General features: G+C 29.9%; 2 protein-coding genes across 2 annotated transcripts; both read left to right on the top strand.

Annotated features, from left to right (window-relative positions):
• The first annotated feature begins 597 nt into the window (after positions 1 to 597).
• On the top strand, positions 598 to 9519 carry LOC124945729 (endo-1,4-beta-xylanase 5-like). Its single transcript, XM_047486220.1, has 7 exons — positions 598 to 642; positions 1254 to 1379; positions 8305 to 8533; positions 8618 to 8781; positions 8961 to 9059; positions 9137 to 9352; positions 9412 to 9519. The coding sequence occupies exons 1-7, from the start codon at positions 598 to 600 to the stop codon at positions 9517 to 9519; spliced, it is 987 nt and encodes a 328-aa protein (XP_047342176.1).
• Positions 9520 to 9640: 121 nt separating this feature from the next.
• LOC124945721 (endo-1,4-beta-xylanase 4-like) lies at positions 9641 to 10374 on the top strand. The gene is made up of 2 exons (XM_047486209.1): positions 9641 to 9913; positions 10003 to 10374. The coding sequence occupies exons 1-2, from the start codon at positions 9641 to 9643 to the stop codon at positions 10372 to 10374; spliced, it is 645 nt and encodes a 214-aa protein (XP_047342165.1).
• The last annotated feature ends 3234 nt before the right edge of the window (positions 10375 to 13608 follow it).

Raw genomic sequence — 13608 nt, 5'->3', positions numbered from 1 at the left:
AAATTCATTGTACAATGTGTATAGTGAAAAAAATACGACCAAAGAACTATGACAATCTCTTGAACGTAAATATAAAACTGAAGAAGCTGGTGCAAAAAGGTTTATAGTCGGTTGATTTTTGGACTACAAAATGGTATATTTAAGACCGTTCATTGAACAAATTCAAGAAATGCAAGTTATTTTGCATGAAATTCATGATGAGGGTATGAATCTAGGAGAAACTTTGTAATTGGCAACTATTATTAAGAAGTGGCCACCGTCTTGAAACAATTTCAATAACTACATTAAGCTTAAGTGAAAGGAGATGAACGTAGAAGAATTGGTGATCTGTCTACGCATTGATGAGGAAAGTAAAAGTGCCCCACATAAATACTTTAGTCAAAATGTGGCTAAAGAAAAATGTGGTGGAATATGGTAAAGACAAGAAGAAACACAATTCTTTTGTCAAAAATCAGAATCTTCATCTCAAAGGTGAAATTTTTAAAAAGTTCACGGGAAAGTGTTTTAATTGCAATGAAACAGGAACTACAATACATGTTTTCTCCAAAAAAGAAGTATTTTCAAGTCACGAAGTTGTGAAGAATGGTAAAAAAATTCATGGGGAATTCTGTCACTTTGGACATACAAGGTGAAGGAAAAGTGGTATTAAGGCTGTCTTCGAGGAAAGACTTAACTTTGACTAAGTGTTGTATGTTCCAAAAAATTTGGAAAAAATGGTATTTGATTTCTTTTAAGTAAGCATAGTTTTAGAAATGTGATTGAGTCGGAAAAATTATTTTATCCAAAAGTGGAATGTTTGTAGGTAGAAGTTATGTTAATGATGGGATCTTTAACCTCAATGTAATGACAATTAAACTAAGTATAAATGTAAAAAAATAATTCTTCTATTATTTATTAGAGACTTCCATTTTATGACATGGTAGGTTAGGTAATAATATTTATGATTTGATGCATCGATTCATATAAATGAAGAGTATACCTACATTCGAAATAAATAAGAAACACAAGTGTGTAATTTATGTTGAAGAAAAATTGACAATATAATCCTTTTAAAACATTGAAATAAATAATATACTACTTGACTTAATTCATACAAACATGGGTAATTTAAAAGAAACATGAACATGCAGTGGAGACAAATAATTTATTATTTTTATTTATGATAACACAAAATATTGTTATGTGTATATTTTCAAAAGTAAAGATGAAGCCATAGAGAAATTCACTATTTATAAAAATGATGTTAAAACCAGATTCGTAAAAAGATTAAGGTGCTAAGAAGTGATAAAGAAGGTGAATATGAATCACCTTTTGCCAAGTTATGCGCTCAACATGGTATAATCCATGAGACGACGTCAACTTATTCTTCTAAACAAATGGTACGGCTGAGAAGAAAAATAGAACATTAAAATAAATGATGAATTCACTTCTATTAAGTTCTAGTCTACCACAGGACATGTGGGGAGAAGCTATTTTGACGACTAATTACATTTTAAATAAGGTCCACGAAAGAAGCTAGATAAATGTCGATATGAGTTATGTCATTAAAGAAAATCATCATATGAATACTTACGAATGTGGGGTGTCAAGCTAAGGTAGTGTAATATTACCTAAAAAGGTAAATTTTGGACCAAAAATTATTGATTGTGATTAAGACGTCACCCTATTCTCCTAAACAAACGGTACGTCTGAGAAGAATATGATAATGGAATCAAGAAATATATCGTTGTTTGACATGTATTTTCATATAAGTCTAATAAGAATCACATTCTCCAAAAATACTTCTTGAATAAGATGAACAAGAAAAGGAAAATGAAGTTATGATTGAACATAGACGAAGTAAACGAGCTAAAACGGAAATATTCTTTGGTCCATATTTTTGTACTTTCATGATGGAAAGTGAATCTCAAACGTATAATGAGACAATTACCTCATCTAAAGGGCTTCAATGGAAAGATGCAATTAATTGTGAGATAAAATATATCTTGCAAAACCAGACGTGGAAACTAGTGGATCTAAATCTAGGAAATAAACCACTAGGTTGCCGATGGACTTTCAAAAGGAAAATAAAATCTAATGGATCAATCACACAAAAAGATATAATACATAATGACAAAAAATAAATTTATTAAAAATTGAAAATTCAAACGTTAAAGTGAAGGAAACTAATTCCTTAAAAAACTTATGGAAATTCTTAGGAGCTAGCACACCGAATTTTACAAAAAAAAAATATTTTAGAGTACCCAAAAGACAAATTCGTATTTTTCTTGTAAAATAGGTTTGGGGAGTTTTAAGGGGTTTGGGATGTTGTTTTTTCTAAGGTAGCTAGATAATAGCATTTATAATCTACCCTAAAAATTTGAACTGAACATTTGAAGTACAACGCTCGAATCTCCGAAAATGGCTCTAAGTTACCATAGTTCCTTTAAATTTTTTTTGTTTTAATTGAAATTATTGGCGAATTTGAATTATACACATCCATAAGGCGATAAACACTTTACAGAGCTGAATTCGGAATAAAATAAGTGAGAAAATGTGTTTTAAAAAATTATTAGAATCTTCATGTGGACTTTGTCTATTGGAATTCTGTTTAAGAACAACATGAACAAGCCCAAGAACTTTGACTAGGCTTTTCTCGGTTGGGCCTTCAGTCAACATTTTTTCTTCCTTTTTCAAAAATAACTATAAGACAAATAAAATCATAATAATATCAAATAAATTCTCCAAAATTCATCTATATATCAATAAATAACTTATATTATATATTATGGTTTATTTTACCCAAAATTAAGTTTTTTAGAGTCCAATCGACACGACCACGACTTCAAAACTTACTATTTATCTATAAAAATATATCAATAGTGAGGTAATTTATTCAAATCTAAGGGCTCGTTCTCTTTGGATTTTTTAAAAAAACCCAACCCAAATCAATTTTCCAATCAATCACTTCTCAACAATCACATCACTCATTTCATTAATAAAAATAGCAAAATACCATCTATTTTAAAATATTATTTATTATTTTATTTATATATACCAATACCCTTTAAGTATTTTTACCAAAAATAATCATCACTTCCTCAAAATCATCACCAATCATTATTTTTTTCTTCCTCTAGGTTTTTTAAAAAACCTCAATCCGAACAAGGCCTAACTCATTATATATATTATTATTTATTTGAAGTCCGAATTAATTATTTTGAGAGTCTAATCGTCGCGACAATGTCTTCAAAAATATTTATTTATTTTAAAATCAAAGCAATAAGTATAGATATGAATTTTATATAATAATTTGAGATACCCATATTTTTGGTTGACCTAAACACTAACCCTAACTCAAAATATGAATTTGGATAAGATAATTTACTTTGGGTTAAATTTGGATTGGCTTGAATTTGAGTTGAGTTGAGTTAGTTAAAGTACTCAAACAAACTATTAAAAAAAAATTAACTCTCCCTCTTCATCCGCTCACATGCCAGCCCTCCAGCCCTCTACTAATTCTAGATATTCCCTCCTCCCTTATCCATACATTATTAATTTTCTAACTTATATATTTAATTTTGTAAATAAAGTGTTAAAAAATTTAATTTTGATAAGTTTAAAAATGTGTTAAACAAATCAAAACTAATTAAACATGTCAAAAACATGTTGTTGTTTTTTGGGAAACGGTTAAAATCATTTCATTAAAATCCCAAAAGTGGAAGGGTCATAAATCAAAGCTAGACAAACCCTAACTATGATTAAGGATGACAATCAAAAGACCCTAAAAAACCTGATTAGTAGCATTCATACATTCTAAAAAAAATAGAGATTAGAAACAGAAAAGACTACATTCAAAACTAACTATCCCAGCCTAGAATTTTCGCATCTCATTTATCTTAATGGAGAGGCCTTCTTCCCTTTCCTCTTCCCCTTCCTCTTCCCCTTCCTCTTCCCCTTCCACTTCCTCTTCTCCTTCCTTTAAAGATGTAAGGAGATTGTATTGAAGAGGATGATGAGTATTGTAGTTTCTCATTTTGAATTCTCTCTTTGTGCGAGACCATTCTGATTTGATAGAAAGAATTGTTTCTGAGAATTTTAGGGCTTTTACCTTTGTTATCTTCAACTTGAATTTCTGTGTTTTTGTCTTCCTTATCTTCGACTTAAGCTTCAAACTCCTGACTTTTCTAGTTTTTCTGCTCTTCTTCTTTAGTTTTATCACATTTATTGTGCAAGAAAGTATTATAGAAAGCACACATCTTTGGTTTCTATTCATAAGAGATTTCCATGACATTGTGCTTTCCTTTTCTGTCAACAAATGTCATTTTCATTGGCAGGACACTCCTAGGATGCACTTCAATACTAATTCTAACAAACGACAAGTGCTCTCCTCCTTTAGTTATTGGGTCCATATACAATGGTTTTCCAATTATACTTGCAAAATGACTAATTGCTTCAGCATTGTACATGTGGGCTGGATTGTTCCAAAGCTTTAACCAAAACTGGGCTGTTTCTTTTAGTTTACTTTGTAGATTCATCTCTTTTGACCACTTTTCCAGCTTCATGCAACTTGATCCTATGTAAGTATGCCTTTTCTCTAAGATTTCTTTCAGATTTGAGCCCTTTTTGAACTGCATGAAGTAGAGATCATGTATATTTGCATAAACTTTTTCAAGCCCCTTTTCTCCCCACTGTTTAATTAGAGTCTCTTTGGTAGTTGGGAATGATACTCTATTTTTTTCAATAAAGTTTTCAACCACTATAAACTCCCAGTCTTCAATACATTTCTCCTCTAATTTAGAAGGCAGTTTGAATTCAAAAGGAGAGTTGAGTACCTCTACCTTTGTTTGGATATCCCCCAAGTAGATTTTTCTTTTGTAGGCATGTTTTTCATATTTCTTTTCTGCTTTATTCTTCCATACCTCGTTGACTTTCTATGTTGAATTACTCCTGATAGTGTAAGTCTTGGTTTTGGGAGCCTTCATTAGCTCCTTCATTGCATCAACTGACCATTTAACTATTTCCTCATATTCTATTTTCTTTAGTAAATTCCAGTCTTGGATATATTGAATATTAAGTTGGACTGTTATTTGCTGAGCTTTCTCTTTACTGATTAGCATGCATTATAAGTTTGGTATCTAGTTTTTAAGACCAAACAGGTTGGCTCTTTCATTATAACCAACATTCCAATTTACTTCTTTCTTTTCTTATTTTCCTGTAGCATTTTCTTCGGAATTTTTAACAACAATTGGTTCTTTACCTTTGCTGCATTCCTGCTTTTCTTGGATTATTTCTTCAACAATCATATCAATTTTCTTTTCAGCCACCTCCCTTAAACTTTCCATTACAAATTATTTGACTTCCTTATACTTATTATTTTTATTTCTTTCCATTTTAAAGAAGAATAGAACAAAATAACAAAACAATTGAAAAATGAAATTACAGAATATGGTATACCAGAAACCCTAAACTAGAAGCCCTAACCTTCCAACCAAGCTCTGTAGATGAATGACCGACTTAGCAATTAGGGTCGATATCGTGTCGTTCGTATCGATTGTGTTGATTGTTCCGATTGTGCAATAATAAGCGATCCACAACCTTGATATCGTGCAAATCGTGCCGATCGTGACGTTCGTGTCGATCGTGCGGTTCGTGTTGATCGTGCCATTTGTGCCGATCGTGCCGTTTCTGCCGATCGTGGCGTTCGTGTCGATCGTGTTATTCGTCTATTCGTGATGAGAGAATTTGCTACCGGAATTTTTGCTGAAAACCTAAAATCTCCAGAGCTTTTCTCACTCTTCCTTGAGTCGAAATATGATGTCAAAAACATGTTAAACGAGACTAAATAGTTATAATTACTAGACTAGCTAAAAATATGTTAAATGAGTAAAAGAGAATTAAACGATTCAAAGACATGATAAGACAAAATAAATCAAATATTTGTTAAACGGATTAAAAATGTATTAAATGAGTCAAAATGTGTAAACGAGTCAAAAATATGTTAAATCTGGTTAAAGACATGTCAAACGGGGTATAACGAGTCAAATATTTGTTAAATGGGTTAAAAAAGTGTTAATCGAGACAAAAAGTGTTAAAATGAGTTTAAAATGTGTTAATTGAGATCAAAATGTGTTTAAACGGGCTTAAAATATGTTAATTGAGACAAAAATATTTTAAACGGATAAAAAAATGTTGAACGAGAAATACGTTCTTAAACAAAATAAAAAAATAAAAATTAATTTGAATTATGATCCAACCCATAACTCATAATCTAATCCATATTAGTGAATGATATAAGTTGAAAATTAAAATCCATATTAGTGAATGATATAAGTTGAAAATTTTAATTTAATTTTAATACTTATTGAATTTACCCATTTTTCAACTCAGTTATGAGTGTCATTAATGTTAACTTAGTGACGTAACAAATATTGTTTTTTTTTTTATCATTCACAATTTAGTTCTAGTAAGAATCTATTAATTGGTATTGAATTGAAATAGAAATTGAAATTGGTGGATTCAATTTCAATTTTTAAATTTGATAAATTTTTTAATATTTAAAAATTGAATAGGAACTATTATTTCATTGAAATTGAAATTAATATATTAGTGTAATTTTATAGATCTCAATTCCATTAGTTTAGGTCGGAATTGTAATTTCAAATTTTATTTTATTTATATTTTTTCAAACAAAATAACTTATTATTTTATTATTTAAAACATGATTAAAGTTTTTAATCGATAATATATTTTTTTTTGAATTTATGATATTAAAATATCGAACCAATGTCTTTTTTATGTGAACCAATGTCTTTTTTATGTATTTATTTAATAAGTTACATTTTGAACTAATATTATATATATATATATATATTTAAAAAGTTAACATTTTGAATCGATATTTTGTTTTTGAATTTAAAAAGTTAAAATATTGAACCGATATATTTTATTTTTTAAATTATAAAATTAACATGTTAAACCGATATTTTATTTAAAAAAATTGAAACTTAAAAAAATATTTTAACACTTGAGTTATATTAATTGGTTGTCAAATCAATATTATAATAAAATAGATAATATATATTAAAATTATTATTATTATATTAATTTTTTCAAACATATGAATTAAGATTGAATTATAATTTATAGTTTTTTTAAACATAGGAATTGAATTGTTATTTACTATTAATTTTTATTAAATTGGAATTAGAATTTCAATATCAATTCCAATTACATTCATCCAAACATACTCTTAGTGATAAGGGGAATGAATTTGGGAGAGGGAATGGGGGAGGAAGATAAAGGGTGAGGAAAGAGAGAAAGAGAGAAAATTTTTGTTATTTTTTCAACGAATTAGATTGCACGTAATTCTCTCTCAAATATTTTCTCTCAAATTCCTTCCCCAAATCATTTCTCATAATTTTTTATCATTTAAATTACTTCATTATAATTTATACAATTATAAGTTTTTCTGTTTTGTTATATATTTTACTACATTTTTATTGCTATGTAATTTTCTTAATCATTACACTATATATATATTATTTCTAAACTTAAAATTTATTCAAAATAATAATAATTAGTTATATAATAATAAAAATATATCATAATTGTAAATATATAACTTGAGATTTATTTCTATTATTGACCATCATTATCTTATATATAAAAATTTATTACTAAGCAGATTTATTACTATTTAAATAGATATATTTTATTTAATTATATTAAAGAAAGTTTAATATTGAAATTAATTGGATGTTATCTATAATGGTATAATTATAGCCATTTAATAATAGGTATTAAAATATTGGAACTAAGAATAATTTATCAACTATAAATACAAACCTTTGATTTCCTGACATTTCAACAACAAAGTGTATTTCATAATTGATCCAAAGAGTCTTAAATCAGAAATAGGTTTTGAGAATGGAGAACGAAGTAGCAACAATCTTCCTCTTCATTATAATCTTATTTTCTCTCGTCAACTCGGGTTTGTTTTCTATCGCTAAAAAAATTCTAACAATTTTTAAGTGGTTAAATAAAGAAATACATTTGTTTCTTTTTCTTTGATTTAAAGATTACTAATCATGCATTGTACATACGCATCATGTGCTTGTAGGGTTGCCAGTCGATGCTTTGCCATATGATTATAGTTTCACTGCACAAGTAATATTCTCAATGTCTTTTTAGATTTATGCATATAAAATATTATATATTATTGTTTTTGGATACACTTATTGTTCATATAACCGATTCAAAGGTGGATATATTTCTAAATGTGTACACAAGTTTAAATATTGCATTTTGTTTTTATCTATTTAGTGTCTAGCAAAGCCTTTAAAACCACAATATGGAGGTGGAATTGCGGTGAACACAGAATTAGATAATGGAATAGAAGGTTGGGTAGCATTTGAGGATTCTAAAATTGAGTATCGAGTATCCTCCGACGATGGCAACAACAAATTTATTGCAGCTCATCAAAGAACTCGAGCATTTCACAGTCCATCTCAAAATTTCTTCTTGGAGAAAGATAAAATCTACACTTTTTCGGGTACTAATTGATTTCTTATATAGTTTGTTTGACTGTGAAATAAAAAATAGTTAAAAGTATGAGGATTTGTTTTCTCAAATGTAGCTTGGTTACAAGTTAGCAGTGGAAATGCAAGCATATATGCCATATTTAAATCACCATCTGGGTACCATAAAGCTGGTATTACAGTGGCTCAATCAGGCTGTTGGTCTATGCTTAAAGGCGGTTTATCTATGAACGTTTCAGAGTCTGCTCAACTCTATTTCGAGGTAATGATAAACGTACAATAAATTTTATTTTATTTTTATAGAATGATAATAAATAAAAGATTCTAACATTAAAAGTTATTGAATACAAAAAAACTGTCGTTGTTGTTCTTTCACGTGTGTGCATGTATATGTATATATGGAATTATTTTCATGATTTTAACCATTCTAAACAATTGCAGAGCGATAATACAAATACTGAGATATGGGTAGATAGCATATCATTACAACCATTTACTTTAGACGAATGGAGATCTCACATTGATCAAAGTGTTGAGAAGGTACACTTACATATTGTAATCATATTTTAATACAATTGTGGTATAAATTAAGTCCTGACTATTCACAATTATAATAGGAACGTAAGAACCATGTAAAATTGCGGTTGGTAGATGTTAATGGAAAACCCTTAGCAAATACACACATCAAAATAAGCCTAAGGGTGCCCCAATTCCAATTTGGCTGCGCCTCAAACAGTTACATCTTATCAAATAGTGCTTATCGACAATGGTTTGCCTCTAAACGATTTACAGTGACCACCTTTGAGAACGAGATGAAATGGTACAGTACCGAGGTAACTCAAGGGCGAGAAGACTATACAGTTGCTGATGGTATGCTAAATTGGGCCAAAAGCCAAAGTTTGTCGGTTCGTGGGCACAATGTCTTATGGGACGACCCCAAGTACCAGGTTTCGTGGCTCAATTCACTCTCAGGAAAACATTTCTATCAAGCCGTCGTTAAAAGGATAAAATCTATCGTTAAAAGATATTCGGGCAAACTAATTGCGTGGGATGCTGTTAACGAGAACTTGCACTTCAATTATTTTGAGAGTAGGCTTGGGAAAAAGATCAATTTGTTCAAAATGATAAACTCATATGACCATCATACACCATTGTTCTTGAACGATTATAATACAATTGAAGAGCCAAGTGATAAGGCTAGCTCACCCGATGCATATATGAAAAAAATTCGAAAAATAAGGGACAACGGATATCATGGCCCATTAGGAATTGGGCTTGAATCCCATTTCAATACACCCAATTTAGCTTACATGAGAGCTTCCATCGATAAACTTGCAACCCTAAGTCTCCCCATTTGGCTCACAGAAATTGATGTTGGTTCTTCTCCTGATCAGGTAAAGTTTATACATTATATACATTCTTGTCCTAATCAGTTTGACTTTAACTCTAAATTCTGACTCGGTTTTTTTTATATGATCTTCAGGCAAATTTATTGGATCAAGTGTTGAAAGAAGGGCATGGGCATCCTGCAGTTGAAGGACTAGTAATATGGGCAGGATGGAAACCAACAGGATGCTATAGAATGTGTTTGACTGATAATAATTTCAATAATCTTCCAACAGGAAATGTCGCAGATAGATTTTTGAGACAGTTTATACGCATCGATGACCATCTCGACGTGACCGACGATATGGGTTATTTTGAGGCAAGACTTTTTCATGGAGAATACTCATTGAGAGTCAATAATACAACTTTAGAACGTTACATGAACCTCAATGAAACTAAGGAGTTTGGTTTTAACGTAACAAATCATTCGGACAAACCTCGACACCAAGTTCAACTTATTACAGTTTGACATTAACCCTAAGCATAATAGATCAGTAGATTATAGATAGATGTACAACTTCAAAATTATGAACACTTGTTGAGAGTTATAACATTGTATATTTCTCTCTAATTAAGTGTACTATTTGTAAGGCATCTAATAATATTCTATGAATAAAAATAAATATCTTTTCAATTTAGTTTTCCAACCTTAATAATATCTTTCTCTTATTTAATAGTATCTTTCAGTATATGTGAGAATGTGTATTTAATATTAAGTTTTCTATTATAACATGCATACAAGAAATGTTTTTGTCTGCCAAAAAAAAGTTGAAATTATAAAATATAATGGATTTAATATATTCTAGGTGTCACCCGCTAATGAATGTGTGAGGGCAAGAAATTATAGCTCTAGAAATTATATTCTAGGTGTCACCGTCTCCCGGGGAAACGAAATCAAGATCTAAAAGTTAGTTTTACAGTTATAACTTTAATTTAAAATTAAAAAAATATTTTAAATATAAATTGAATTTGTGATTTTTAGTTTTTTAGACACTGACTTTTAACACTTGAACCCCTTTTATAAGGATGTAAGGAGTTACATGACACACAAATATTGGAATATCGCAACGTTTAATATTGTTGCGAAATTTGTAGATAATTTTTCTCTGTAATTTCATGCTGAGATAAAAAACACTACCTTAGATTAATTATAAATATATTTTTATTAAGAAATCACATCGTTTTTCATTTCTTAAATAAAAAATAAATAAAAAAAATTACCCACCTCTCAAACTTGAAAGAATTTGTTTCACATTAAAGAAACTTTATTTGAATTTTGTTCTCGAATTGGAAAATGTCACAAACATTAATATTTAGAATTGATCCTCCTTTCTCAATAATTCATATGTTTCCACTAATATTCCAATTAATCAGAATTTTTTATCCACCTCATAACTCTTCAATTTCTCAAACTTTATAAGATAAAATCATAAAAGTTTGAATGATATGTGCATAAAAAAGTTGCATTATGGTTACTCGTATTAGTCATGAGAAGGTTGAATCGGAAACTCATTTACTTTTGCATTATATAAGGGTGTTTAGTATATGAAGTCTTTTGTGGAGTATTACTGATATTAATTGGGTGATGCCCGAGTATTTGAGTAGTTGTTGGAAAGTTTGGATTTATGAGACTAATATGACATACCTACATATTTTGGGTATCATTGATGAATTGATTTTTCTCTCTCTTCTCTCTCTCCTCACCTTTTATCTTTTTTCTAACCAGTGATATGGTGACACGTCATTCCCTCCCCTATTATCTCTCCCAAATTCTCTTCCTTTATCACTCTTCTTATTTAATAATCTATTATATTTCTTCAATCATCATTTTGTTGTATTGGTATATTAATTATGTGAATTTGTTCGAGATAAGATTACCAACATTTCTCAATTAACAACAAAGTTTTAGATTCCATGTGCTTGTGAACTTTGCAATGATCATGAAAAATCCAAAATGCATACTTTTCTACCCTACCCATTTATCAAAGCTATCTAATTTCTTATCTCCATATAACTCTTTCCCTCAAAATCTTGGCTTCTCAGAATGGATCAAAATCATTTTTGGTTTACTCCATTGAAAAAAAAATTACAGAGTTAAATATGGAATTTATATTTTGGGAATCAACTACTCTCACTATCGACCTAAGAGAAATTATGTCTAAATATTTTAAGTATAATCAATTCCATGTTTTTGTGAACTATATTCATTCTCTATTAACTTGGACATGAAGACACCAAATACACTCAATTCATTTTTGTGATTGTTAATATCGTTATTTTAAGGTAACTTGAGTAATTCTTTCTTGTAATGAACAAGGTGATATTATTCACGCATAAACAGAAATTAGCTAAGCTATTCATGCAAATATATTAGAAACAATTGCAATTAAGTTAGAGTTTTGATTCCTGAAAGTCAACAATGATAAAGGTTTCATTCTCTTATCAAACTTATTATTTAACATCAAATTATTAATGGCACAAACAAAAGAAAAAAAATGAGGTCATGAGATGAGAGGTCAATTGGAATTAGTGATTGGTTTGTCGAGAGAGGTCACGAAATTAGAGGTCAATTGTGATTGGTAATTGGTTTGTCAAGGGATTAAAAGCATGTAGAAGTATGAGGTCACGAGATGAGATGTCGATGGGATTAGTGGTTAGTTTGGCAAGGGATAAGATGCCAATAAGATTGAGATTGGTGGTTGGTTTGCTGAGGGATAATAGACCGGTGAGAAATGATCGTAAGATCATGAGATTAAATGTCTATAGTAATTGGTGTTTGAAAATATATGTGAATGAGATGTTGATTGACCAAAGTGTGAGGTCATGATATTAGAGATCGATTGGGATTGGTGGTTGATTTGCCAAGGAATAAGAGGGTTCTAAAAGTGTGAGTTCACAATATGGAGAAGTCAATTGTTATTTTGGTGGTTGGTTTAGTGAGGGATGAGAGACGTGTGAAAGTGTGAGAGGTCACAATATTAGTAATGAGAGTTGTCTATTGGGAAAAAGAATATTAGTGGTTAAATGTGTGAATAAGATGATTGTTTAACCAAAGTGTGATGGTGGGGTCATGAGATGACAGGTCAATTGGATTGGTGGTTGGTTTGTTGAAATGATATTATTGGTTAACCAAGTAATGAGAGTAAGAGGTTGAAGAGGAATAAGCCGGTGTTGATGAGAAAAAAGTTAAATAAATGTCTTCTTATTAAATTTGTTATCCTTTTTTATGAATAATAAAAACAACGATGAAAGAGAGGAGAAAACGATCAATAGGCTATCACAACCATTGAAGCTCCCTCATGTTCAAATCAATAGGCTATCACTGGCATCTTTGGTTATGGTCGACATTTTTCAGGAAAAGCTTGAGAATAGAAACAGAGCTCTGATACCAATTGATAGGATCGGCTTTATCGATAGAGAGGGGGTCTGGCTATTGATGAAGGCTTATGAAAGACGGTTTGAAATAAATCTTGTTAGGAATTTAATTCGTTTTCTATTCTACGCAAGCCCTTGTAAACACTTGAAACAAAATCAAGGCGGAATTGTTTACATAGGTTTGAAGCTCAAGATGAAAAATGTGAAGATTATATAAATAAAACGACAGATCAGTTTGTTTATGGATGTTCGGAGCAAACTCTTCCACGTCACCCCTTCTTCCAACCACCAGAAGGATTCACTATAATATGATTCGAATCAAAATACA

This window comes from Impatiens glandulifera, chromosome 1 (assembly GCF_907164915.1).
Source record: "Impatiens glandulifera chromosome 1, dImpGla2.1, whole genome shotgun sequence".
NCBI classification, from domain to species: Eukaryota; Viridiplantae; Streptophyta; class Magnoliopsida; order Ericales; family Balsaminaceae; genus Impatiens; species Impatiens glandulifera.
Note: the sequence above shows the minus strand (reverse complement) of the source record. Positions and strands in the feature narration are given on the sequence as shown.